Raw genomic sequence first — 26,364 nt, 5'->3', positions numbered from 1 at the left:
GAGGCCACTTGTAAATATTAATTGAAAAAATAAAAATCTCAGTGGATCCCCCTCCACCTCCAGGGGGGGGGGGGGGGGGGGGGGGGGGGGGGGGGGGGGGGGGGGGGGGGGGGGGAACAAAACGGGGCAACACCCCCCCCCCCCCCCCGCCCCTCCACCTCCCCCTTACGGGGAGCAGATCCGGGCTCATCAGACCGACCCGTATCTAAATCTGAAAATAAGACAAAAAAAAAATCCGACTGGTCAATGAAATAACAGATCCATTTTTTCATCCCCGTTACTTTCGTCTGTGAGTCTGTCCCTCGGCTTCCGACCTCCGACGCTCCGCAATGTGGAGGAACTCTTCGAGTTTCTCTTCTAAACTCTTATCTATATCGCAACGTTCTCCTTCTAATCTCTTCCTATCGAACCCCTTTTGTGCCACTGACGCCTTCTCAGCCTATGGCAACCGAACAGGACTATTTCAGGTCATCCTTTACTCGTCCAGCACAGGAATATCTTCTTCGGTTGATTCGGTGAAATTAGGATTGGAGAAATCTGATGGAGGAAAAGCTTTCACTTCTGCTTCTTCAGCTACCAACTTCGATAGCTCGAATTTGGCGACTGCATCGGTCTCGAAGGCTAGAGATTTGGCAGAGTCGTTGCGGCACTATGGTCAGTGTTATTGGGAACTATCCAAGGCACGATTGAGGTTGGATTCACCAAATTAATATTTTATTATGATTCAAGCACTTTTGGATCTACATTGTTGGAATTAGATAACTTAAAGTGATGGATTCTTGTTTCTGTTGAGTTACTTTGAACTACCTGTCCGTATGTTGTGTTACATTTCGTGAATCTATAGTATTATTGCTTGGTAATGAACTAGATTGTTAGCAATGTGAGGCTTTGGTTTAGTTTTATTTGCGAGGAAGCTTTAATAAGTTCATGACAGTCAAAGATAATAAAATTTCCATCCTATAAGCCTTGAGGTTATCTGGTATGCATGTGATTGAAGTATGTGTAGATCTTTTTTTCATACTTACTCTTGAATGGATAATGGATTTATTTGGAAACCGTGAAGAAAGAGCTTAAGTGTAATAAGACAGAATCACATCACTTGAACACTGCCAAATTCTAGAAAAGGGCCAATACTGTATGATGAAATACAAGTGAAACACCTGTAAGTTGTCTTCGTGTGAACTTCTTAATTAGCTTAGCTTATTGGCCTCCACATTAACTGACATAGGCATCAATGAGAATGAGAATTCACAGTGATGCTACAGATTAGGAATGCATTTAGCCAGTTCATGATGCTGAAGTATGTGGCTGGTCTGTCTAGAACCTAGCTTTAGTGGAGTATTTTCTTTTGTAGTTTCTAGATTTGACCATATACTCTTTTCACTTTAATCTACCTGTTAAATTTTATTTGGAAATGAGGATTAATATTCTATGTTAAGGGTATGTATGCCATCTTTTAATCCTTTTCTCCACCTTTCTCTTTCTTGTAGTTTGGACATCGGATACTTCCTCGTAGTCCTTGATGTCATTTCCCCCCAGCTTTTCCCCTCGTACATGCATGGATTCTCCTTCTGAGAGCATATTGTAACTTGCCTTCCCTTTTGAAATTTTCAGCATGCTAGTAGTTGCGACTTCTGGAGCTGGTTTTGTTCTTGGGAGTGGCACCACTATTGATTTTAGTGGACTTTGTCATACTTGTGCTGGTACCATGATGGTTGCAGCATCTGCCAATTCCTTAAATCAAGTGAGTATTGGAGTGAGAATAGTATCTTACCTTTTTGTTAGATAACATGGTTGGTTTTAATCTCATTCTTACCAATTTACATTACGTACAATTTGATTTGGCTTTGCATCTATTCCACCATTATAGTGGTAACACAGAAATTATTTTTGGAAGTTGCAACAAGAATCCTTGAAATCTTTAAGGATGGTGAAATGATCAGAAAACAAATGCAGTTGCATTTACCTTTCTCTCTTTTTTCTTTTTCCCTCTTTTTTTGCTTTTCAATTTTTAACTCAATATTTCTTGATGCTAGAGATTTCTTATGCTATAGAAATGTGGAAATGGTTTTCAGTTAATATTTAACAACTTATACTGGAAGAATGTTGTGTATCTTTGAGTTTTCATATATAACAGCTTTTAACTTCCTTGCTATCCTCTCATATATATCAATCCTATTTTTGAATGCAAAGACTGTCCTGAGGAACTTATCTCTTTTTTTTTTCTTCTCAAAATTGATTAAGCTGATGTGGCTGTCACTTTTGGAGACTCCATGTTGGAGGTACTTTATTGTCCCATAGGAGTTGAAGCCTAAATAATTGTGGCGGATAAGGTCTTTTGGAAGGCTGAAGACCCTTCAATCTACCCTGGACGGAGGAGGTGACTTAGAGTTAAGACCTTTTCATGAGGTGGTAATCGGATGTGGTAGAGTTACCTTTGCATTTGCAGAATTTCTTAAAGTGAAGGAAAAGGAATAAAAGAAGTAAGAATGTCTTGAAAACCTTCTTCAACAGTGTCTCTTGGTGTATTCATAGCTTTCAAGGCTTTGCTCAGGTGCTTCCTAGGGGCCTAGGTGGCTGCCATGTTATATTATAGCCTTACACTGGTTTAATTGGTGTTAAACCAAGTTCTAACTCTTATTTATTCGAAATATCATTTGATGAAATGCTTATCTCATTTACTTAAGATCTTATTCATGAATAAGAAAATAGTCCCCTATTTGAATCCAATATAAATAGTTTTAAAAAAAATCAATTTGAAAAATGAGAAAGTCAACCTCGTAGTTTAAGAATCAAATTCTAAAATGTTAGAAAGTCAACCTTGTAGTTTAAGAACAAAAATTGGAATTTTTTTGGCAATAGGTGAAATTTTCAACTTTCTAATGTTGGGTTTTTCTCAAATATAAAAGTTCCATAAATCTTAATATGGTAAGATATCTCGCAAAAAGCCAAACGTGTGGTTGTATATTCATTCTTTTTATATTAAATAAAATATTTTCATTTACAACAGTTTTTACAGCTTCCACACACACCAAGTAAGGTTTGGCGGGAACATAACTCTTTCAATATAAATCAAATTTTAGCAGTTATGGATTTTTTGGAAATTGGTTTCATGCTCTGCCTAATACAAAAGGAATGTGAAAATAAAGGCATTAGATCAATCAAATTTTTAGAGTTCAATAACATTTCTCTAAATTGAGAGCAGTCTAATTACTTACTGATATATCCAAATGTGAACTGTGCCCCTGAAAATACCTATTCCAAGGGCATAGATCAATGAATGTCTTGATTGTTTTAAACTTACTAATATCTTGCTTATTTAGTTCTGCTGTTTCCACATTGAGTTTTGATGATTTGATGTGGTTTAATATCAATTTTAGGTGTTATAAGGTACATATTGTAGCATAGCAAATAATGTCAGAAAAGAAGGCCCATGAAGATCGTAATTTAGTATTTTAAATACTTACATATTTAACATCCTATTTGTTTCTTTGTACTCATAATTTGTTTTTAATATGTTGTCCTATTTGTTTAGTCATACTCATAATTATTTTTTTAATATGTTGTGATGGTCTTAATATAGTGATTTTTTCTTTTCTAAAATATTGCAATGTATAATGTAGCATCTCAGTACTTATATTAGTTATTTCTTTATTATTACTTGTTTTTCTGATTAAAATATTTCATTTATGGGTTTTATTTTTTGATTATTATTATTATTTTTATTTTAGTTTCATTCTCATGAATGGATGAGAAAAAACTGAAGGGCCCCATATAGAGTTGTTTATTTTATTTTTTCTGCTTCAACATTACAGTATTGGTATGCAGTCCCTTGTTGTTCTAATCATATCCTTGTTTGTATCAGTTGTTTGAAATAAAAAATGATGCTAAGATGAAGAGAACAAGGCAGAGACCGCTACCTTCTGCGCGTCTTTCAGTCCCTCATGGAGCCATGTGGGCAACTAGCGTTGGTGTTGCTGGTACAGCTTTGTTGGCATACAAGGTGTCCTATTATGTTGGTCAACCACTTCTCTTCTTTCTACAGTATTTTCTAGTTTGACTTAGAGAGCCTGTATGTATTATGCAGTTACTTGTTCTGGGAATAAATAGTTGTGTTATTTCTCTGACATGATTTTGGCAGACTAATGCCTTAACAGCAGGGCTTGCAGCTTCAACTCTTGCTCTTTATGCATTTGTATACACACCGTTAAAGCAAATTCACCCGGTAAATACATGGGTTGGGGCTGTTGTTGGTGCCATCCCTCCACTTCTTGGGTAATCTACTCTTTACTTCATCTTGGTACCAACAAATAATTATGCTTGAAGTTCTTGCTTTTCACTCCCCTTGTGTGCACCTGCTGAGCATTTGCATGGTAGTATTTTGTATGTTGAGAGGATTTAATCATTTTTAATTCACATCTCAGATCTAATGAGGGTCACTATCTCAACCTTTAGGTAGACAGTTTTCATTTTCAAAATCTGGGCATGTCAGATACCATTTCCCAGACTTGATAGATGCTTCAGTTTTCTTAATTGCCAAATCCTCAACACTGCCCCTGCCCCCCCCCCCCTTCCAAACAAAAAAAAAAAAAAAAAAAGGAAGAAAGAAAAGAAAGGAAATGTGACCATGGGAGAGGAGCGTACTGGAGGTGTTTGTAGATCTTGCACATATACTTGAAAGGTTTTTCTTTGATCTTTCTCCGCTTTTTTGTTAATCATTTAATAAAGTAATGAAATAAGTTTAAGCCCCCCCCCCTCCTCTCTTTTTCTCTCCTTAAACCACTTCATCTTTCTTTATAGAGCTCCTATGGCTTCTCTTATTAGGATTATTTAGATATGCGACAGCTTTCGTTGTTTTGTTCTTTTATAAATTATTTAGGTTAAAAACTGGTTGTTCTTGTGGAGGGTAACTGGAGGAAGACCTCTCTGAATTTTGATGATTTCATTAAATCTTTACTCTTGGAATATGTTGAGATGGCTTTCTTGATGGTTTAATTTTCTCATAATCATTATATACACGTTCCTTTGATTGGTTTTAGGTGGGCAGCAGCTTCTGGTGAGGTTTCGCTTAATGGAATGATTCTTCCAGCAGCTTTATACTTTTGGCAGTTACCTCATTTTATGGCGCTTGCATATTTGTGCCGGGATGATTATGCTGCTGGAGGGTATGTTTGCTTCTTGCATGTCCTAATACTGAATCAATCCTTCTAAAGTCAATATGATTGCATGACCTCAAAAGTCTGGTCAATTATGATGATGATGGTGGAAATGTGGGTGAATTGGATCAGAGGCGTAGACAGATTATTAGGATTGTCAAGTTAGGTCTATTGTTGGCGTGATAACATGATCCTAAACATCTGATATAGTTAACCTTTTTGTTGTCAATGAATGACAGTGGATGGTTTTGAAGTGTATGAGAAAATGGTGTATCGGATGATTGGGATTCCCAAGGCAGATTTTCTTTTTCTTTGCCATCAGTCTTGTTTTTATATGTTTGCTTCTGAACCTGCTGCATGTCTTGGTCCTGGTGAAATCAGAGGAAATTTGGTCATCCATGATTATTGACTTGTTTGCTGTAGATTTGTTCTCTTATCCTGCTGTCATTTTGACATATTCAGGTTTAAAATGCTCTCTCTTGGTGATGTTTCTGGTCAGAGAACTTCCTTGGTGGCTTTGAGGAACTGTCTATATTTGCTTCCTTTGGGCTTTCTAGCTTATGACTGTAAGTTACAGTACTGAACATAAAGCATTTTCATTTATGAAGAAATTTGTATATACCTGGTTTCTTTCTTCCAGTATATAGTACTCTAGCTGAATTGTTTTGACATTCAGAAGTCTAGAAAGAGATTGTTGATTTGTTGGTTCTTATGTACATTCGGGACATCAACGTGTATTGACGTATTCGTGCAAATAGTCTTTTAGATGTTAATCATGCATGTTAGAGTCATTGATAGTCTTGGAAAGTTTATCTGATGGGATAATATGCTGTCACCATAGTTATTGTGACCCCAGATTGAAAGGGAAGAAGTAGGCGCTAATTACCCAAGATCTCTACAGAGCCATCGAATTTGAGTAGGCTAAAACTGGGTGTGGCTCCCACTTGAGAGTTAAGGTAGTTGATGATGGGGGTTATGTCAAGTCAAAGTTGAGCAGGGTATGTGCTGAAAGTTACAACTAAATCTGGTGGTTAAATCTCAATTTATAGAGGATTCCTAGTGGAAATAGGACTAGAGTGTAAAAAGGTAATTTCAGGAATCTGATGGCAGATTTGATATAACCAGGATTGGCAACCATATTGCACTTCATATTTTAGGCCCAAATCCAGCCACAATCATGTAGCACCAACAGCTGGCCAAATTACCCTAGGGGTATTTTGGACATTTTACCACTTCCCATTGAGGTCAAAGTGATCTAGTTGGATTCCCCTTAATTTTTGGAGTCCATATCTATCTTTGTTTTGTCCTAAGAGTCCTCGGTTGGCAAGTTGTGAAAGAGTCCTGGTTCCATCAAGAGTCTCAGTTGGAATCCAACTTCAAGTATGATTCCTTTTTAGAATTGATTTGCAAGTTGTATTTGTTTTGGAATTCTTACTTAAGAGTCCTTTTCTAGTTTAGAAAATTTAAGTCTAGTTGTAAAGGGAATATTAATCAAAATTGGATTCCCTAAGTCGAGTCCAAGTAGGTTTCCTGAGTTGAGTTTAAGTTGGCTTTCTTTATTGAGTCCTAGTTTAATTTTCCTTCAGTGTAGGGCTATCATGGAGCCACCTCCCCATGTAACAAATTGGCTGATGATTAATTGAATGAAACAGAATTGAAGGAAGACTTTGGAAGTCGTGGTCTCTGAGGAGGAACCTATGGCCTTAGTGTTTGTGGTTTCCTGCAATTTTCTGCATTTTCCAGAATTTTTCCTCTTCTCCAAAGCCTGCAGCACCTCTACTTGGTGATCTTCTTTAGTTGTTTCAAGTACAGCAGTTCTATAACAAGTAAGCAAATACCCAACCCCTTTCCCAGCCCCCCAGCCCCTCCCACCTCTCTTATTCTACTTCTTCTCTGCTGCACCATAGTAAACTCCCAAAGCCCTAAAATTCTAGATCTCCTAATCCCCTTCTCCAAACCCTATCCCCTTTTGAAGACAACCTCTTCCCGTCTGAAGTAGACTTAGACTTTGATAGGAACCCTAGCCTCAACCTCTGAACCCCAGAATCAACTTCCCCTAGTCTTCATCGAAACCCAAACCCTAGAACTGAATCTGACTTATAGGAAAACAATTACAGATTCAGTTTCAATCTAAATTTCTCAGCATAAACCCCTGGCTGAAATCATTCTTCACTTTCCCTAACCCCTATGAACCCTAAATCTTGAAGAAAATCCTAAATTCCAAACCCTAGACTTTGAAGATCAAATCTAAAACTGTTCAATATTCTAACTTCCTAGCCTTGAAAACAATCTGACAGAACCCTTTTACCTGGACCCATCAACTACAGTCCCCTACGGGCCTACACCCTTGAAACCCTAGCCACAGGGTTTAGGAATCAAAACCCTAAACCGCAGGTCATAATTGAGCATATGCAGCTGCTGTCCAGTAAGATTTGACCAGAATTGACCTAAAAATAGCTAAGGTTAAAACTCTAATTTATTGCTGGTTCTTGGGCCTGTTTGGTTACATGAATCCAGAGATTTGAAATCTTTGTATTCACAAATGGGAGATTTATACCCGTTTGGTTGTGTGAATTCCTGGATTCTTGAAATCCAATCCAGGGATTCACGTTTTTACACTAAAAACATAAATTTGGATTTATGGGAATGTGGTGAAATCCAGAGATTTCAACCCTACTATAAAAGTGCTAAACATTTGAACCATGACTCCATAGATTTTTTTTAAGGATGAATCTACATATTTCATTCCAAAGATTCAGGCTAACCAAAGAGTTAATTTTATGAACCATGACTCCTTAAATTTGAAATCTCTATTTTTAAAATCTCTAGACTCAAGTAACCAAACATGCCCTAAAAGAGGATCTTGAAGACTAGCTGATCTAACTAGGATCAGCAAGCATAAGGCACTACATATTTTGGGCCCAAAACAGCCCCCCAACCATGTGACACCTAAGGCTGGCCAAATCTGATCTGGGGTATTTTGGTCATTTTTACACCCGTCCTAGGGGTCTCATGTGTCTAGTTAGATTCCATGTCCTTTGAGGAGTCAAGGTCTACTTATGTTTTTTTAGTTGATTATGTCATGATCAAGTTACTCAAGACTCAAAGAGTCTTTTCTGTGTGGGAATCCCAGTTGGAGGTTTTAGAAGATTGCTTCTGGATTAATATTATTTCGTTTGGTTATTTTTCTGGTCCTTGAGAGACCCCTTTTTAAGTTTTTGGTTGTTAAGGGATTCCCAATCCAAATTGTATTCCCAATTAGAGTGCAATGTTTGGTAGTTAATTAATTTGAGTCAAGTGTTTTCCTTTGTTGTAATTGGCTATTTAAAGGCCTCATACCCAGAATTACAATTTAGACTACATTAATAAAATTGAGCATTGAAGGAATTAGAGTCATGGGATTCAAGGAGGATCCCCATGGCTGAGCATGAATTAATTTATGCAATTGTCGTCTTCTTCCTCAACCTCTCTTTTGCGGTAGCCTTGTGAAAATAACTTGCCACCTCCAGTGTACCAGTCCACTCAATCACGAGTAAGCGAAACCCCAGCCCCTTAACCCATTCCCTCCTTTAAATGTTGTGCTACCCACCCCCACCCTTCTCGTGGCAACAGTCCTTCAACCCCTCCCATTCTCTCTTCCACCCACAACCCCATCCCAACCCTTCCCCCTCTTCCTTCTTTTTTTCCCCCTTAGATTGCAGCATGTTAGGACTCTGTGAGGAAGCAATGTGGAGAAGAGAGGGAGTGGGGTTATCAACCAACTGCTGGTTGGTAGGTTATGGAAGAGGAGAAGTATGTGAGGTTTGGGCAGCCATTGGCTGAGGCAGCATTGTATGCTGTAGGGGTGATTGGCACCATCAAAACCAGTGTTGTCCTTTTTATTGCTATAATTTATATCCAAGTAATTTAATATTAGTCTAGATAGGAGGGTTCCTATCACCTTGGTGTGAGATCTCGCTATTTTGAGATGGCGAATTGAGATCTCATGCGAGATCTCCTTTGTAGTAATTCTTGACCGAGATCTCGGTCCGCTCATCCACTTTGAATGCCATCTCTCGATCAAAACATGTTGAGATCTTGACTTGTCTCACTCTCTCTCGCCTCCCAACTCCCGGAGACCTTCCAAACCTCCATTTTTGTGTTATTTTATGTTGGATTGACGTTGGATCTTGACTATAGCAAGGTTTAACACATCTACATCAAGGAAGGAAGATCAAACAAGGTCATTTAAAGAAGTTCTTCAATCAAGGCCACAAAAACTATTCATGGGCCCAAGCCCAAATTGTAAAGGAAATCCCAAGGCCCAAAATCATATAAGGCCTCTAAAGGCCCGGGGGCGCTACGTTAGGGGGAAGTTTGTGGGCTACAGAATGTGTAGCATGAGCCATACCCAACACTTCTATTATGAACTTATATTTTATGTTGATGTATTATTGTACTCTCTAAAGTCGAGAATGTGATGTTTTATCGTATTCCATGGATGGAATTCTATTGCTATTTAAGTTATTTGATGTATTTTATCACTCGCTTTCCATTTATATGTCCTAATGGTTCTATATGTCATGTTTTATAACATTACATGTTCATTCCTGTAGCATTTTGGTTTCAAACTTAGGGTCAAATTAGAACTCATACTTACGGTTGTCTTCTCACAAATCTAAGACAGCCAGTGTGTTCGGAAGGCATAAAATAGCCTAAATACCAACTTTGAGCCCAACTTAACCCTTAAAACCCCTGAAATTGGCAAAGGAAAAAAAATACTAGATCTCAAGTGAGATCTTGCCAACTTGAGTGAGATCTCTCCTTTTTTAGGGGGCGAGATGGGTTTTGAGAGCAGTATCTTGAACCATGCCTATCAGACTCGTTGTCACATTAAAAGGTTGTAGAAAGATAATTGAGCTTTTTTGTTAAGGAGTGTTTGCAGAGAAAAAGAAAGGGGTCCCACAAGCAACTGTCCATTTATAGAATCTAGTTTCACTTGCTTAGGAGTATGCTGAATATTCTAGTGACCGTCAAAGCAATGGTCAATGACTTGGGGTTTCCTGGAGTATTAGGAATGCAAATAGAGCATGGGTTGTAAGTGTTCCTACCTATAGCTTGTTTCATGTGTAAGTAGCAACCAAGTACTTCTAATGTTCTAGAGCTCCATTTTATTTTGTTGAATACCTATACTGGCTTGTGCTTGCATTGTATTGCAAAATGGTAAGCTCATTTGGTTTTTGTATTGGGGTGTTCAATGGGTGTTGGACATAGATGCTGCTAACTTATATTAGGTGTTCACTGCATCGTAGTTTTATGTTGGGTAAACTCTCATGCTTGTCATGCCCCTTGTCAGCTGTAGTGTAATGAGCATATATAAAGAACCATAGATTTAGGTATGTGCAGAACCACATAAATATCTGGTGTTATGGTTGTGCCTGTGGATTGTATGTGTGAAAACATGTAGTGTTTTATTTGTAGGATGGGTGTGCAAATTTTGGATGACAGTCTAAAGTTAGAATTTTGGGAAAATATGGATGGATTAATGCAAGGAATTCGTCAAGGAGAAAATATTATCATAGGAGGTGATCTAAATGAGCATATTGGAAAAGATCAAAGAGTATGAGAATGTACATCAAGGATATGGTTTTGGAGAGAGGAATGAGGAAGGGATCTCAATTTTAGATTTTGTTGTTGCTTTTGATCTATTTAAATACTTCAAAAAGAGAGAGGAGCATTTAATTACCTTCAAAAGTGGATACATAGAAGCCAAATAGATTTCTTCTTAACTAGAAGGATTTATAGATTGTTGTGCAAGAATTGCAAGGTGATACTAGGGGAAAGCTTAACTGCACAACATAGATTTGTGGTCTTAGATATGTGTCTAGCCCCTAAAACTCATAAAAGGTGTAAGGTTAATTATCTCAGGATAAGATGGTGGATCTTGAAGGGAGAGTGCTTGAAATCCTTCTCTAATGAAGTAGTTAAACAATGAAAGTGAGATTTTGAGGGGGACACTAATGTGATGTGCAATGAGATGGCTATGTATATTAAAAAAGTGGCCAAAGATGTCCTAGGTGAATCAAAAGGAAAGTTCCATTCTTATAAAGAACTTGGTGGTGGGATAGTGAGGTTCAAGCTGCCATTAGGAATGGGAAAGTTAGTTTTAAGACATGACAAATAACTAAGGACGTTGAAGATCTTCAAAGGTATAGGTTGCTAGAAATGAAGTTAAGAAAATCACGGGAAAAGCATGTAAGAAGAAGTATGAAGAGTTATACAATAAGTTGGGTACGAATGAAGGGGAAAACCTATTTATAAGATAGCCAAAATAAGGGATAGGAAGAGTAGGGATCTTGACTATGTTAGATGTATTCAAAATGGAGATGGTAAAGTACTAGTATGTGATGAGGACATTAAGAAAAGATGGAAAATCTATTTCTTTAGTCTACTAAGCAAACATACTTCAAGTAATTCAGACGATTGCACCATTCACCAAGGCACTAATTTTCGAACATATATACGGAGAATCTCAATGGCTGAAGTAATAGAAACATTAAAGATGATGAAACAAGGCAAGACACAAGGTCCTGATGAAATCCCAATAAAAGTATGGAAGAGCTTAGTAATCCACGGGCTAGTTTGGTTGACTAAGTTGTTTAATAAGATTATAAAAGCACAAGAAAAATGCCAGATGAATGGAGAAGAAGCATCATGGTTCCAATTTACAAAAATAAAGGATATTCAAAGTTGTAATAACTATAGGGGCATTTAACTGATGAACCATATTATGAAATTATGGGAGGGTAATTGAAACCCGTTTGAGACATTTAACCACAATTTCAGAGAACCAATTTGGGTTTATGCTAGGAAGATCTACAATGGAGGCTATTTACCTAATTAGGAGACTTATGGAAAGGTATAGAGAGTTTGGGAAAAACCTTGATATGATATTTATTGAACTGAAAAAAATTATGATAAAGTTCTTAGAGCTTTAATTTGGCAAGTATTAGAGAAAAGAAGTGTTGCAAGTAAATATGTGGACATAGTTAAGGATATGTATGATGGTTCAGTGACAAGTGTAAGAACAATAAAGGGATAAAGTAATAAATTCTTAATTACAGTTGATCTACATTAAGGATCAACTTTAAACCCATATTATTTGCACTTGTAATGGATGAATTAACTAAAGACATTCAAGATGAGGTCCCTTAGTGTATGTTTTTTACTGATGATATTGTGTTGATAGATGAGACTAAGGTAGGGATTAATACAAAGTTAGAATCATGGAGAGTAACTTTGGAATCAAGAGGCTTTAAACTCATTAGAGCGAAGACAGAATATCTAGTTTGTAACTTTGTCATGATCGGGCAGACAATGAGGTGGTGAAACTTGACGATAAAGAGATTCCTCAAAGTGATTGTTTCAGGTATCTAGGTTCAATCATATATAAAGGAGGTAATATTGAGGGTGATGTTTCCCAAAGAATTACAATAGGGTGGTGAAGTGGAGAGGTGCGTCTTGGGTCTTGTGTGATCGACGTATTTCATTAATGCTTAAAGGAAAATTCTGTAGGACCGTTGTTCAACCAACTATGATGCACAGTGTACAGTGTTGGCCTGTTAAAAAGAAGGGATAATTACTATTTCTCCCCCTATACTATAGCTTAATTACTAAAAGGACCCTGCTCTTTATGAAATTACTGTTGCCCTCTTTAGTTCTAACAGTGTTAATAAACCATTACAATTGCATGTTTATTTTGTCTGTCTAAAATTAAGAAGTCAAAACACATTACTATCCTCATTTAGGAAAGGAAAAAAACATATCAAGTACCAATTTTAGAGTTGTATCCTTATTATTTTGAATTCCAAAAAAAGACTGCTTAAATTATTTTTTTCCTCTAAGAAAATGAACTTCCTAAAATTGGTAACGCCAAATTAGATAATAAATTAAATCCTGATGGAAAGTAGTAATTTCTTAAAATTGATAACATCAAATTGGAAAGTAAATAATAAAAACTAAAAAATAACACCAAATTGAAAAGTAAATATAAAAAAGCTAAAAAAAAAGGAGCTACCAAATTAGGGTTAATTTTTACCTAATTACTAAGGTAATAATGTAATTTAATATAAACTGTAAATAAGTAGAATAAAACCTCCGGGTTATTTTGGTATTTTTAAATAAATAAAAAATTGCCAAGTCATCACTTAACTAACGGAGTTTAATGGTAGGGGGCAACATCAATTACAGGTAAAGTCTAAGGTTAGATTAGTAATTTCTAAAAAAGTATAGGGGATAAAATAGTAATTAAGCTATAGTTTAGGGGGGCAACAATAGTTATCCCTAAAAATAATCATATAGATAAACTCAGTGTAACAGAATGAGGATGCTAAGATGGATGAGTGGCAAAACTAGAAAGGATAACATAAGAAATGATCATATTAGAGTTGGTCTGGGAGTTGCTCCCATAAGTGATAAGCTTCGAGAAAGTCATTTGAGGTGACACAACCACATTCAACGGAGACCTATAGATGCCCCTACACGGAGAAGTGATATGATCCAAATTGAAGGAACTAAAAGAGCTAATGGCAGACCTAAGATAACCTTAAGAGAAGTGAGAAAGGATATGCATAGTTTAGGCCTTGTATCTATCATGGCCTCAAACAGAACTAATTGGAAGGCAAGAATCCATGTAGCCAATCCCATTTAGTCCCAAGGTTGTTGTTGTACCTTGCCACAAGGTTGTATGAGCTTATGGTTGTGAGGCAAAGGTGTCAGGTGTGATTTATTTATGTGAATGGTAAAATGGCCAACGCCAACCAGTTAGTCATTGTCAGAGAACCATGTGATGCATTCGGGAAGTGCTCTTGTGAGACTGAGATTTAAAGGATCACATATTGGATTTTTTCTGATTCAACCCCCCTCTTAGTGACGGCCATTGTTTAACAATAACATATCACTAGGTATCCTATACCATGTGTGACACTCTTTTCTCAGGTTTCTTTCTATTTTGTTGTTGCTGATAAGTTCTACATAGTTACAGCTTTAGTGCTTAAGGCATGATTGAATGAAGATGAAGTTTATAACTTTTGTCAATAGCTGTGTTGAACAGTGAGGTGAGAAACAGAGGCGAGATGCCTCGGTGAGAGTGAGAGACTTGAACCACTGTCCTCTTTCTTCTTCCTTTTCCCCCTTTTGATACTTCATTTCTATTTTCTGTTGATAATTATACATTGTCCTATTTGTTCCACTATTGATTTTGGTTGAGGCATCAAGAAGATCACTTGCTGCTTCACTGATCTTGGTTTCTATTCAGCAACTTCAAGTTCAAAGATCTCTAATTCCAGCCATCAGCTGGTGCCTATATTTAGGAGGTTCAATGACTTCAATCAACACCTATTCCTCTTCCTTTGCATGTTTTGTTGGTAATTTGGTGCTGATCCAACAGCTAGGCTTGTCTATCACAGTTAGTTACTAATTCTGAGATCTTTGAATAACTCAGCAGCTAGCCAATATCTTTGGCTGGAATTCAGAGTTACTTTGCCCCATTAGACATCCACCTAGTTGTCAGACAGGGCCATTCAAGCACTTATGTTGCTATCTCTAGTCATTTGGTTTGTTGCATGCTTTGTGACAGATCTGAAATTGTTGCTGTTTGATTTGCTTTTGGGCAGGGATCATTGATTCCATTGTCAACTCTCAAAGCATCTGCTGGTTCACCTATTGATGGCGATTCTTGTATGTATCAATTTATGGAATCGGGTATTAAGCCATAAGAGTTCTGATTTGCTTGTATAAGAGAGATTGTACATGGAGTTAGGTCACTTGTCCATCCCTTTTCCTTTCCATTAACACTGCTGGAAACAGATCATTTATGTAAATTCTTTTTAAATGGTGTATATGCCATGGTGTTGCTTGAGAATTTCACTGATTTGTGCTTTGTTGTGTATATCAAAGGTGAGGTGCAGACTTGTGACTCCTTGCGTCATGCTATAACTGAGTGGACACAGCTTTGTCGACATTCACGTGCATTTATTGGTCTCTTTTGGGGTGGTTTGGGTGGGGGGTAGGAAAGGAAAGCTGCAGATGGGTTGTGTTCCGTTATGTTCTTTCTAAATTATTCCCGTTAAGTGTTCATCTTATTAATCTGAATTATTCGTGTCAGCTAAACTTTTAGGAAGCAATCTTAACTGGCTTTGGAAAATATAATCCACCTTTCCCACTCTTGATACCATTCTTCAAGTATATGTTTATGAACCCTGGCTGAGATGTAGGTGTTTCTTCTAGGAGATAACCCTGAGGGTGACCAAGTTGATATGGTTTTCATGTAACAATATGATGTTTTGCAAATTCTCACTGTATTTGGTGTCTAATAATCTTTCTTAACATTATTGTATGCAGGGGGTGTCACTTCTGGATGGTTTTCTCTTGAGTCGGCACTTCTTACCCTTACTCTGGGGGCTGCGGCATTCTCATTTTATCGAGAGCGCACTGCAAAGAATGCCAGGAGAATGTTCCATGCGAGTCTCCTCTATCTTCCTGTATTCATGTCTGGGATGCTGTTTCATCGCATATCTGATGATAAACAGGGCCTCATGGAAGCAAATCCAGGTCTGCTCGTCAACCTGACATCATCTGGAACATGGGAGGTGGAAAAAAAGAAAAATGAATCCCATAACAAATCGAGGGTGTTTGTAGGGCCCAAACCATGCCCTCCTGTAGCATATGCATCTGTTGCTCCATTTCCTTTCTTGCCAGCTCCCCTGTATACTTCCAATTATTCTTGAGCCTTGTAAGGCTAGTTTCTCACCTTGAGTGTACATTAGATAGAGCCTTGTAAGGCTAGTTTCTCACCTTGAGTGTACATAAATATCTAATAGTGGCCAAATTGCTGATTGCAGTAATGTTTTCTGCGGAAGTGCTTGAACATAATGTTTTAGGCATTTCCCTTTTCCTCAACTGAAGTGGGCAGAACTAAGGTTTAATTATGGTTATGGATTCTTTTTCTTCTTTCATTTGGGGATGAAATTCCTACAAAATAAAAGGAAAGTTAACGGTAACATGTTTCAAATATGAAGATTAGGATCACATGTACTATTTAGCACTTCAAATATGGACACACTAATAGTTATCACAGACGGGCTTTTATTTTGTTATATATGGTTTCTGTTATGCCAAAGCACTTCATAGACTTCCGAACCAGTATGGAGTGTCTGAACCAAAGACAACCGGTTCTAGTTTAGTCAAGTGAATAGTTCGGCTCTTCCCAGAATTCACTTTTTGGATCACCCTTTGTCAATTCTTGGAGCCACTCTCAGCGTTTGTCAATTGGCATAATTCACATCTGTCAGAACGCTTAGTGGACTTCTTGGGTATCACTTTTCGAGAAGAGCTCGATTGGATACAAGGCAGTCTTTGTAAAGTCGTATGTGTGGTCAAAGCATTAAATTCAGCATTTAATGCGTCGTACCTATATATTTAATAAACTGCTCTTATCAAGAGCTACGCCAATATGTATAAATCTTTGAGCACTGCTTCTAGTCGTTTAGTTAAGAGGATAGAAGGAGACATATCACATCTAAAATATACATTTGGCAGAGTTCTCTGCAGACCTCATGAAGAGTGCATCAAACCAAAGGCTTCTCGTGCAAGCTTGGGTTTAGTCTTGATCTCTTTTCTAAAATCAGGTATAGTGATTGAACGGATGAACATTATCTCCTCCATGGTGTTTCATTCATCTATAAGAACGGTCATGTGAGCCTTCATTTGGCAAGTCAAGTTAACCTAGCAATAACTTGTGCCACCGCCCAAGAGAACTACTTCTTTCTGGGCATTTACTCTTCCTTGGGAGGAATTGTGTTATCCAGAATCTAATTTTACCATTGGAAGCAACTTCCCGTCCATAGAGGCGGGCTCTCACTGGTTTTCTTTGACAACATATATATGGTTTAAAGCGTTTAGTTGAACCGGGGTAGGAAGATTCTGGAGCAACAATTGGTGCCGTTGGTGGAAAAGAAATCTCTTCATTTTTTTCCATTCTTTTAAACCATGTGTAACAATGGCAGGGGTAAATTTAGACAATAACGGTTTGAAGTCCAAAGGACATGAACACGATGGTGGGAAGGAAAGACCAAATGTTGAAGGATGGTACATCCAAAGAGACTCCTCCCTTACCGACACATGAAGCTCAGGTTCTAAAGCAACCAACAACTTTGAACGCAGATCTTCCCTTGCATGGAACAACTCCCATGTTCGACTTTGTTCAAGCTCAGGCCCTAGAATGAAGGATGATGGAGATGACGAGCTCTTTCCAGACATAGTAACCCAATTGAGTCAACTTGTCCCCCCTAGGGGTCCTACCATTGCTCTTATAGAGATAGTGGCACCCTCCCCTATCAATCAACAAGACGGGGCTTAGGGAATTGGAGTGGCTTTGCTCCCAATTGATTCATCTAGAGCCCAAGAAGAAGAAGAGAGAAGGAGGGAAAGAGACTGTCACTCAGTATTTGACAGACTGGCAATGCCGCATGTGGACACCCATTCCCAGGAGCTATAGCAAGAGGTCACCAACCTCAGAAAAACAAGAAAATCTAGAGGGAGCGTAGCATAGAGTCGAGTGCTTCAATGAATATTAATGGAGATCCTCAAGGCATCTTGTTGGAAGGGACGAAAACCTCTACCAACATACTAGAGCCATAAACGAATGTTTGTGCAACTGGATTAGAAGATCCCTGATGAGATGCAATAGGTGCCTAAGCAGGATCCGTTCATTCCTGAAATCATGATGGCTCCTTTGCCTTTTGGTTTACAAACCCCTTCTTTCACAGTGTATAATGGAACTGTCACATCCACCCAGCCGATACCCTATCTGGCATACCCGAGTGTGTGATCCACAGCCCCAAAGATCAGTATTGAGGAAACCAACCTCCCACATTTACAATAATATAATCACGAGCAAGACATAATCAATGTTATATTACATTAACAGAGAGATCGAAATAAGATTCAGAGAAAAACAACATAATCAGAGTGCAGAAAGAATGATACCAATATAATAGTCAATGTAGAGTGTAGCAGAAAATCATTCCACATAACACAGCAGAATAGTAGATCGAAAGTCAAAAGAAAGATTACAACCGGTTCCAAAAATGAAAGGAATAGAAAAGAAGTAATCAAAACTAAAGTAAGGTCTCTTCTAACTTATAAATACAACTTTTAAAAGTAAAAGTCTCAAAATCTAGATAACGTGTAACAAGTATGTGAGTACGACTAATCCTGACGTGATACGTCTTCACCCATGAATTCCTCACTTTCATAGTCACCGTAGCCAAGACCTTGGGAGTAGTATCCGTTATCTATTTGTGCTTCATAGTACTGGTCTTCATAATCGTCAATACCTACATGATATTTTAACAAAGATATTTGCAAAAAGGAGTGAGTTCAAAAGAACTTAGCAAGGCAGATTATATCCACAGTAACATAGTAAAATATGATTTCAAAATATACATAATGAAAGATGCTATGAAACAAACATTGCATGTATAAATCTAACTCTATGTATGCCGGTCTCTATTAGTAGACATGCTTTAAGTCATAGCACCATACTCCTCTGGGTAGGTCTCAAATCACTCTCCCTCAACCATCTCGCTATCTTGGGTTCTTAGGTGGTAATTGGGTCTTGCATCCCTCTCAGACATTCCTTGGTTGGGGTTTAGGTCACCGCTCTCTCACATTACCATTGGTTTGAGTATTGGTGCATGTCAAGGTTAAACCAAGCCCAATGCAAGTCTTCTACTTAGTTATATCAAGTCAAAGTTAGATACTTCCATTCCTCGCCTCTCGCGATCCTTTCTAATGTCCTTCTCACTAGAGTCAGCGTATCCTATGGCTACAATCAACTCGGAGTACAGACTCATAAACCCTATTGGTTATCCACAAATAATAAACAAGAAGCTCTCATTTCCTCTCACGGGTTGGATACCAGTCTTGAATGCCCATGAGCACAAGTCTACTACTTGCAACCCTACCAATGAATGGCCCCTCATAATGTGATCCATGTCCTCTCATGGGTTGGCCGGTCTTGAGTGCCCACAAACCCACACTGTGCTACCACGGGTTACTTTGTCACATCCACCCAGCCAGTACCCCATCTGAGAATGTGATCCACAGTCCAAGGATCAAGATTCGTAGGTCCATGCCTCCCACATACACAATGACATAATCATGAACAATAATAATCAAAGTAAAAACAACTAATACTAAGTATCATGAATAAGGTAAGATTAAATAAATCAGAGTGCGGAAAATAGATAATATCAAAGTGTGAACATAATCATAAAGGTGAGAGAAGGTGTGATAACCACCCTCTCAGAGCAGTGGAAAAGAAGTGTGATAAAGTTAGTTACATGTCCAAGTATCTAAAAGATAAATCCAAACAAGTTAATTACAGATCCAAATACTCCATAAATACACCAGGGAAATGGGGGCACTAAGCTAGGGTTTCTTCTACTCTAATAATAGTCTCCTCAATGGTACGGATGAAGAAAACCCAGCTCTGCCGCTCCCGCACAACCGTGGGGCTAACCTTGGTGTGAATAGTAATCCTCCTCGGCACCAACACTCGGATCTTCATAGATGCCACTACCCGAAGGGTAGTATGCGGAATCATAGTCCGTCTCGAAGAGGGTGCCATCATAATCTTCGGTACCTGTAGGATAATCTAAAAACATTTGTACAAAAAGAATGTGTTCGAAGAACTCAGCAAGGTAGTTATTCCATAATTAGTAATCATACACATGCAGAACATAACATAATGCAATGTGATATGGAACATATGATGCAAATATGATTCTAACTCTATAAATGCTAGTCTCTAGGGTAGACATGCTTTAAGTCATAGCACCATACTTCTCTGGGTTGTCAGTCACTCCCCCTCAATTATACAAGATATCTTGGGTCTGCCAGGGGAATATCGGTAAAGTCATCTCAAAAACCATGGTAAGGGGATCGGTCACTATTCTCTCACATCACCATTTGGTATAAGTACTGGCGCATGTCACAGTAAATCCTAGCCCAATGCAAGTCATCTACTCAGTTGATCAAGTCAGATCCAGATACGTCCATTCCTCGCCCCCGGCGATCCTTTCCGGTATCCTTCACACTAGAGTAGGCGTAATCCCGGATTACGGACTCATCAACCCTATTGGTCATCCACAAATAGTAAACGGGAAGCTCTCACGTCCTCTGACGGGTTGGTTACCGGTCTTGAGCGTCCGTGAGCCCAAGCCGTCTGCCCATGTCTAGCTTTGCAACCCTACCAATAAATGGCCCCTCTCGGGTATCCGTAGCATGATTTATGTCCCCTACCGGATTGGTTACCGGCCTAGAGCGCCCATCCAACCATACACTACCACGGGTCGTTCGGTCTCAATGCCCTTCCGAATCGGGTCTGACACGACAAGGATAAACCTAACCACCCAACTAGACAGTCCTATGTATGTCATCCAATAACCCGGGAGAGTGTCGATAGGCACCATCGGAGAACATCCCATACTATTCCCTCCGATGCCTAAGGACATAAGTGTCAATAGGACACTCCCCAATCCCAAGTTATACGTAGGCAATCACATATTCAAGTTCATCATCTTTCATGCATCCAATACATCTTATCATAAAAGTTAAAATCATGATATTGAGATGAATCATCATAGACATAATTAAACATGAATAGTAGTGTAACATGACAAGAGTATAAAGATTTCAATACTACTGTTCTAACACATATATAACAGTCTTATAAAGATTAAAAGTAATCAAGAGATTTTATTCATAAATAAGAACATAAATCATAAGTTGATGATCTATATGTTTATGGAGATAACCATCCTTACCTTGGGTTGAATTGATGATGAATTGAGAATAACAAGAAATAGTCCAAAAGAATTGTTAAGACCCTAAACAAACATCAATAATAAGTTAGAGAAGAAATTGGGAAGATCGGATGCTAATTGGATCAAAACTGGCCAAGGTTGCTGTTAGCAACAACTTTGGTCGATGGTCCTTGGTTGATGGTATCGACCAAAATTCTCTTCGGGACAGAATAGTGGATTTTGGGGGTTTTCATCCGAAATTGGTTTTCCGATGTTCAAATCAATCTGAAACTTGGAGGAATGCTTAAAAACAGTAGTAGGACACTATAAGTCAAGATATTTACTCAATCCAATGCTCCAAACAAAAAGCCCCAAATTGAGCTAACAAGTTCAAGTGACAAACATCATGGCATGAGTTGGAATTGATTGCATTGACATGGAAATGGCATGTAATAGCTAGGGGAACTAATAGAAATTCGATTGGAAACATATAGTAGTGATAAACATGAACATGGCATACCCTACAACTCAGTTTGGTACAAAATGGCATGATGTTAATAGAAAAATTAAGGAATACATATGCTAGGCATGAGATGGAGGCATAGCATCAATGGATGGCTAAGAAGATCATAGGTTAATCATGTGTAGACACTTGGAGTGGTGGTTGCAAGGTTGCAGCACCATCTCCAATGTCTCATCAGCAAGATAGGAATAGAAAAGAATAGAAAATGGTAGGATAGAGAGTGGAATGGTGATTCATACTTTGGTGTGGAAGATGTAGACAAGAATCAATGATAAACAATGAGTTTTTGGTGAAGTGCCCTTCACATTAGCCAAGGAGTTGCTTTGGGAAGCACTCCCCACGTTTTCAGGTGAGAAAATGATTGCAATAGGGCTCAAGGCTCGAGGTTATAATAAATAGAATGGGAATATTCCATGGAATCATTAACTTGGCAGACTGAGAAACTTTGGTCGATGGTAAGGATCGACCAAAATGTTTCTTAGCAAAAAAACATGTTTAGTTCAGCAACTTCAAGTAGGGTTTTGAAAGGCTATACAAGGTCAATTTGAGTGAGGTTTTCTTCTACAATTCAATCAAGAAGTCTAGTTTCGGGGAATACCTTCGGATTGTGCACAGGAGGTCATTAGGTACATCAACTAGATTAATCTTCTCCGATGCGCAGACTTTCCTTAAACACTGACAAAAGCATTTAAGCAAGGGGTATCATCATCAATGTCCATGGGCTCGGTCTCCGAATCATGATCATCAATCAGAATGGTCCATAAGTCTCTTCTACCACCGCTTCGGGTCTTCGGACCTAAATACAACAATGGATCCGGGCTAGGGTCAAGGTCAGAATAAGGCTGGATATTACATACTTGGTCTCAATACCCTTTCGAATCGAGTCTGATATAATAGAGACATCCTAGCCAAACACTACTAGACAAGCCCTAGGTATGACAACCAATAATATGGGAAAGAGTCAAAAGGCACCATAGGAAATGTCCCATACCACTTCCATTGATGTCCAAGGACAACTTCCATTGATCCAAAACTCATCTTCTGGGATTCAAAACACTCCAAAAATTCAAGGACAACTCTAGAACAGTAATCTAAGATCAACTAGCATAGCTTAGACAACAACTATGATCAAAATCATAACTTTCTAATTTGATCAAAACAAGAGTTTTTATAGAAAACAATCCATAGATCAATGGAGAAATTAAAGAGAACAAGGTTTCACTCTAGATGAATATCCAGGGGCGGACCCACTAAGGGGCCGAGGGGGCCCCCCCCCCGGATTTTTAGATTTTTTTCATAATTGCCTTAATTTTCTCATTTTTATATTAATTTCTTTTATTTTTCCAATTTTTCCTCTTATTACATGTGAAATTTCACTATTCCCCCCCCCCCCCAATATTGAGAACAAATTTAAAAGGTAAAATAATGGGTATAAATGTCATCCCTATCTAAAAACTAACTCCTCAATCCCTATTTACTCTCCCCTCTTTTCTCTCTCACATGTTTTCTTCCTATTTATTCTCTCCTCTTTCTATAAACATGGGTTAAAGGAAATTTTTGAAAAAAACTCTTATTAGATATTTAAAATGTCATTTCTAATTAGAAACTCCCCAATCCCTATTTATTCTCTCATATCTCATCTCTCCCCTCTCCTCTTTTCTTCCTATTTATTCTCTTCTGTTTCTTTTTTTCATATTTATTTAGGGGTGTCAACGGTTCAGGTTGGGCCGGTTTCGGGCTGGACCTAACGGTTTCGGGCTGAAAAGCACTCAGCCCAAACATGGCCCATTAAGAAAATAACGGTTTCGGGCCGGTGTGGTTTGGGTTCGGGTTGACTAACGATTTGGGCTAATGGTTTAGAATTGGTTTATTAATGGTTTGGGTTCGGGTTTACTAGCTTTATGTTTTGAGTACCTTGTTGATGTGTGGAATTTATCAAGAGCATGTAAACACATATAAGCATTAAGTTTTCTTCAAATCTCTTGGGTTGGGTGTTCAAAACCAAAAGCTTTTTTTCTACAATATACAAGTAAAAATTATATAACTTATATACAAAAGAAAGTTAGCATCTTGATGAATTTTAGTGGGTTGTATTTGCTTATTCTCCTTTCCCTTCTTGATGCTTGTAAAAATGGATCAAAATAAAACATTAAAATATTTTCAAATGATAATACACTTACTAAATATTTACTAAGCCCGTCTTCCAAATGGTGAAGGCTTTGATAGGCTTGTTGTTTGTATATTCCAAAGTAAAACAATTAAGAAAACAAATAGAAACTTGGGGCTTTTTTTGTCTTTTACATTTAAATTTATTTTATTTTATTTATTTATAAAGGGTTTAATGGTTTGGTTCGGCTTCGGGCCGATTTCGAGGCAAATGGTTCGGGCTAGCGGGCCACACATGGGCTAGCCCGGCCCAGCCCGAACCATTGCGGGCTGATGTTGTTTAGCCCAAACACAGCCCATTAAGCTTCGGTGCGGGTCGGTTTGGGCTATAATGGGCTGGTTCGGTCCGGTTTTAACGGTTCGGGTTAGGTTTTGACACCCTTATATTTATTCTTCCTTTTCTATAAGCGTGGGTTAAGGAAAATTTGAAAAAAAAATTTCTCTACAATTGGGTACTCTTTCTATTTCTCAATTTATATATTGTTTCTCTCTTTCTCATTTTTTTAATATTTTTTAATTTTATATTATTTGTTTCTTTATTTCTTCTACAATTTTGTTATTTGATTTTATATTGTGAAATAAAATGTCTATAGTTAATAAAGTAACTAACTACCGTTAATTAGCATCTTACCTTAAATTTTTTTTTTGTTTGGTTTGCATTGAACTTTTAGGGTTGAAGTCATGGTTTTTTTTTTTTCCTTTTTGTGCTATTCTTTAATTTACCTATATTTTGTTGAAAAAAAATCATTATCAATAATTTACCTATTTTTATCAAATATGTGTGGGCCCCACAAAATATATGTGAACCTATTCCTTAATATAGTAATATAATTCATAGGTAAGGCCCCCACAATATGTGTGAAACATTGGTGCTTCTCTAATCTGAACTTTTATTTTTTGCCCCCCCCCCCCAATATTGAATCCTGGTTCCGCCCCTGAAAGGTAGCATGGTAATTTTACAAGTTGCATTTTATCACCCAAAAAAATATGTACAAGTTGCGCATTACGGCATAAGCCACGTAACTCTACAAAATTTTCTCCTATTATAATGAGAAGTTCTTTGTGAGAGTGTATTATCCATACTGATGCACTACGAAAGAAATGGTCACCCCTTGTTATGATGGATCTTGCTTCAATCCTGCATTAAATGGACTCTAATGCTCAGGATGTCAAATCAAACATTTTTTTGCTGTCGGATCAAGATTTCGATCTCCACCATTGTTATTCAACGGTCGAGATTGAAATTTTGGATCTAACGATCCGAATCCGAAATTTCGCTTGACAGTCCTACGCATTAAATGTGCAGGACTGAAGCAATTTCCTGTTATGATAGGTATTGGTTAATTTTTTCTGTAAGAGAAGATAGTCAAAGAAGTGATGCCCTGCAGCCCTGGGTTGGCAAAATAACTCTGTTGCTAAAACTAGAACCTAATTACAAGAAATAGTCCTCGAAGGAGGATTAAGGAGAGGCTAACAGTAGTCTAAGTAAGGTTGGCCCCACAAAATTTTGCCCGGTCAGTGTATAACTTGTACTATCGAAGCTTGGTTCACTTTCTGATAATGGGGTTAATTCGATCTTCCACTTAGTTGGCTAGGGAGATGTGTCTAACCTTTAATGGTTAGTCCAATATGGATGCAACACTATCACTCCCCAAAATGCTAGTGTTGCCTCTTGTTAGTCCTCGTGCTTCCTGTCCTTCTAGTCACCGGATGAAGTTCATGTGGATTATTTAAATCCACATAGTTGAATTCTACACATGCATAAACAACGTACAACTTAAAATGTGACATTTTGGATTTAAAGACTTTAAATTGTAATTTCATACATGTATAAAATTCGACATTGTGTATTAAAACAATTCACGTGGCCTTCATCCAATGGTCGAAAAGACAAGACACAACACTTCAAGAATGTAGATTATATGAATCCAACTCCTCTCCATTGAATGATCTCACTTAATTATTATCGGCATTATCCTATATATATAAGTGGTAAATTTGATTTTCATCCTAGAAGAATACAACCATTTCCTTGCCACTTGTAAGTTAATTTTTTGATATCCAACATGGTGGCTCACATTGCTGATGTGGACCTTCGAACCTAGTTGCCTACTCCACTCAATAAAAGGGTCTTATAGTAAACATTCATAAAGTCAAGTACAAAATGATACATATTTCCCCACATCCATCGAAATCTTGAGTCATTTTCGGCTAAACCAAATCTATTTCAACGCCAGCTCACCCAACTCAAATAAAGGATATAACAAAAAAAGAAAAAGTCAAGAAAAGAGGAAAAATACAGAAAATTACATTCACACCCCTATATTTATAAACAATTGTACTTACACTTCCTAAAATTACTCTATTACAAAAATTCCTTTATCCCTAATACCTCAGTTTCAAATGTAAAAGACATATTTACCCTTAATATATCTTAATGTATGTTTGAAGAAAAAAAATATACATACTTCTTAGTAAATTGCTCATAGAAAGGATTTTGGATTTTTTTTTAAGGTTTGAAATATTGGAGGGTATATTGGAAATACATTAATCTTATTATTTTAACAATAAAAGTATGGGTTTTTTTTATAACTTAAAACACTAAGGAGTGTAAATGCTGTCGAATAAATTTCCGGAGTGTATAAGTAATTGTTTACTATCATAATGGGTT

The 26,364-nt window shown here is 37.7% G+C and overlaps 1 protein-coding gene across 1 annotated transcript; it reads left to right on the top strand.

Moving 5' to 3' along the window:
- Positions 1–254: 254 nt before the first annotated feature.
- Positions 255–16,643, top strand: LOC149008008 (protoheme IX farnesyltransferase, mitochondrial-like). The gene is made up of 7 exons (XM_089165145.1): positions 255–691; positions 1,615–1,744; positions 3,866–4,003; positions 4,142–4,275; positions 5,040–5,165; positions 5,619–5,722; positions 15,537–16,643. The coding sequence occupies exons 1-7, from the start codon at positions 330–332 to the stop codon at positions 15,920–15,922; spliced, it is 1,380 nt and encodes a 459-aa protein (XP_089021271.1). The 5' UTR covers positions 255–329; the 3' UTR covers positions 15,923–16,643.
- Positions 16,644–26,364: the final 9,721 nt, after the last annotated feature.

This window comes from Hakea prostrata, chromosome 8 (genome assembly GCF_041222555.1).
Source record: "Hakea prostrata isolate BN-2017 chromosome 8, UWA_Hpros_2, whole genome shotgun sequence".
NCBI classification, from domain to species: domain Eukaryota; kingdom Viridiplantae; phylum Streptophyta; class Magnoliopsida; order Proteales; family Proteaceae; genus Hakea; species Hakea prostrata.
Note: the sequence above shows the minus strand (reverse complement) of the source record. Positions and strands in the feature narration are given on the sequence as shown.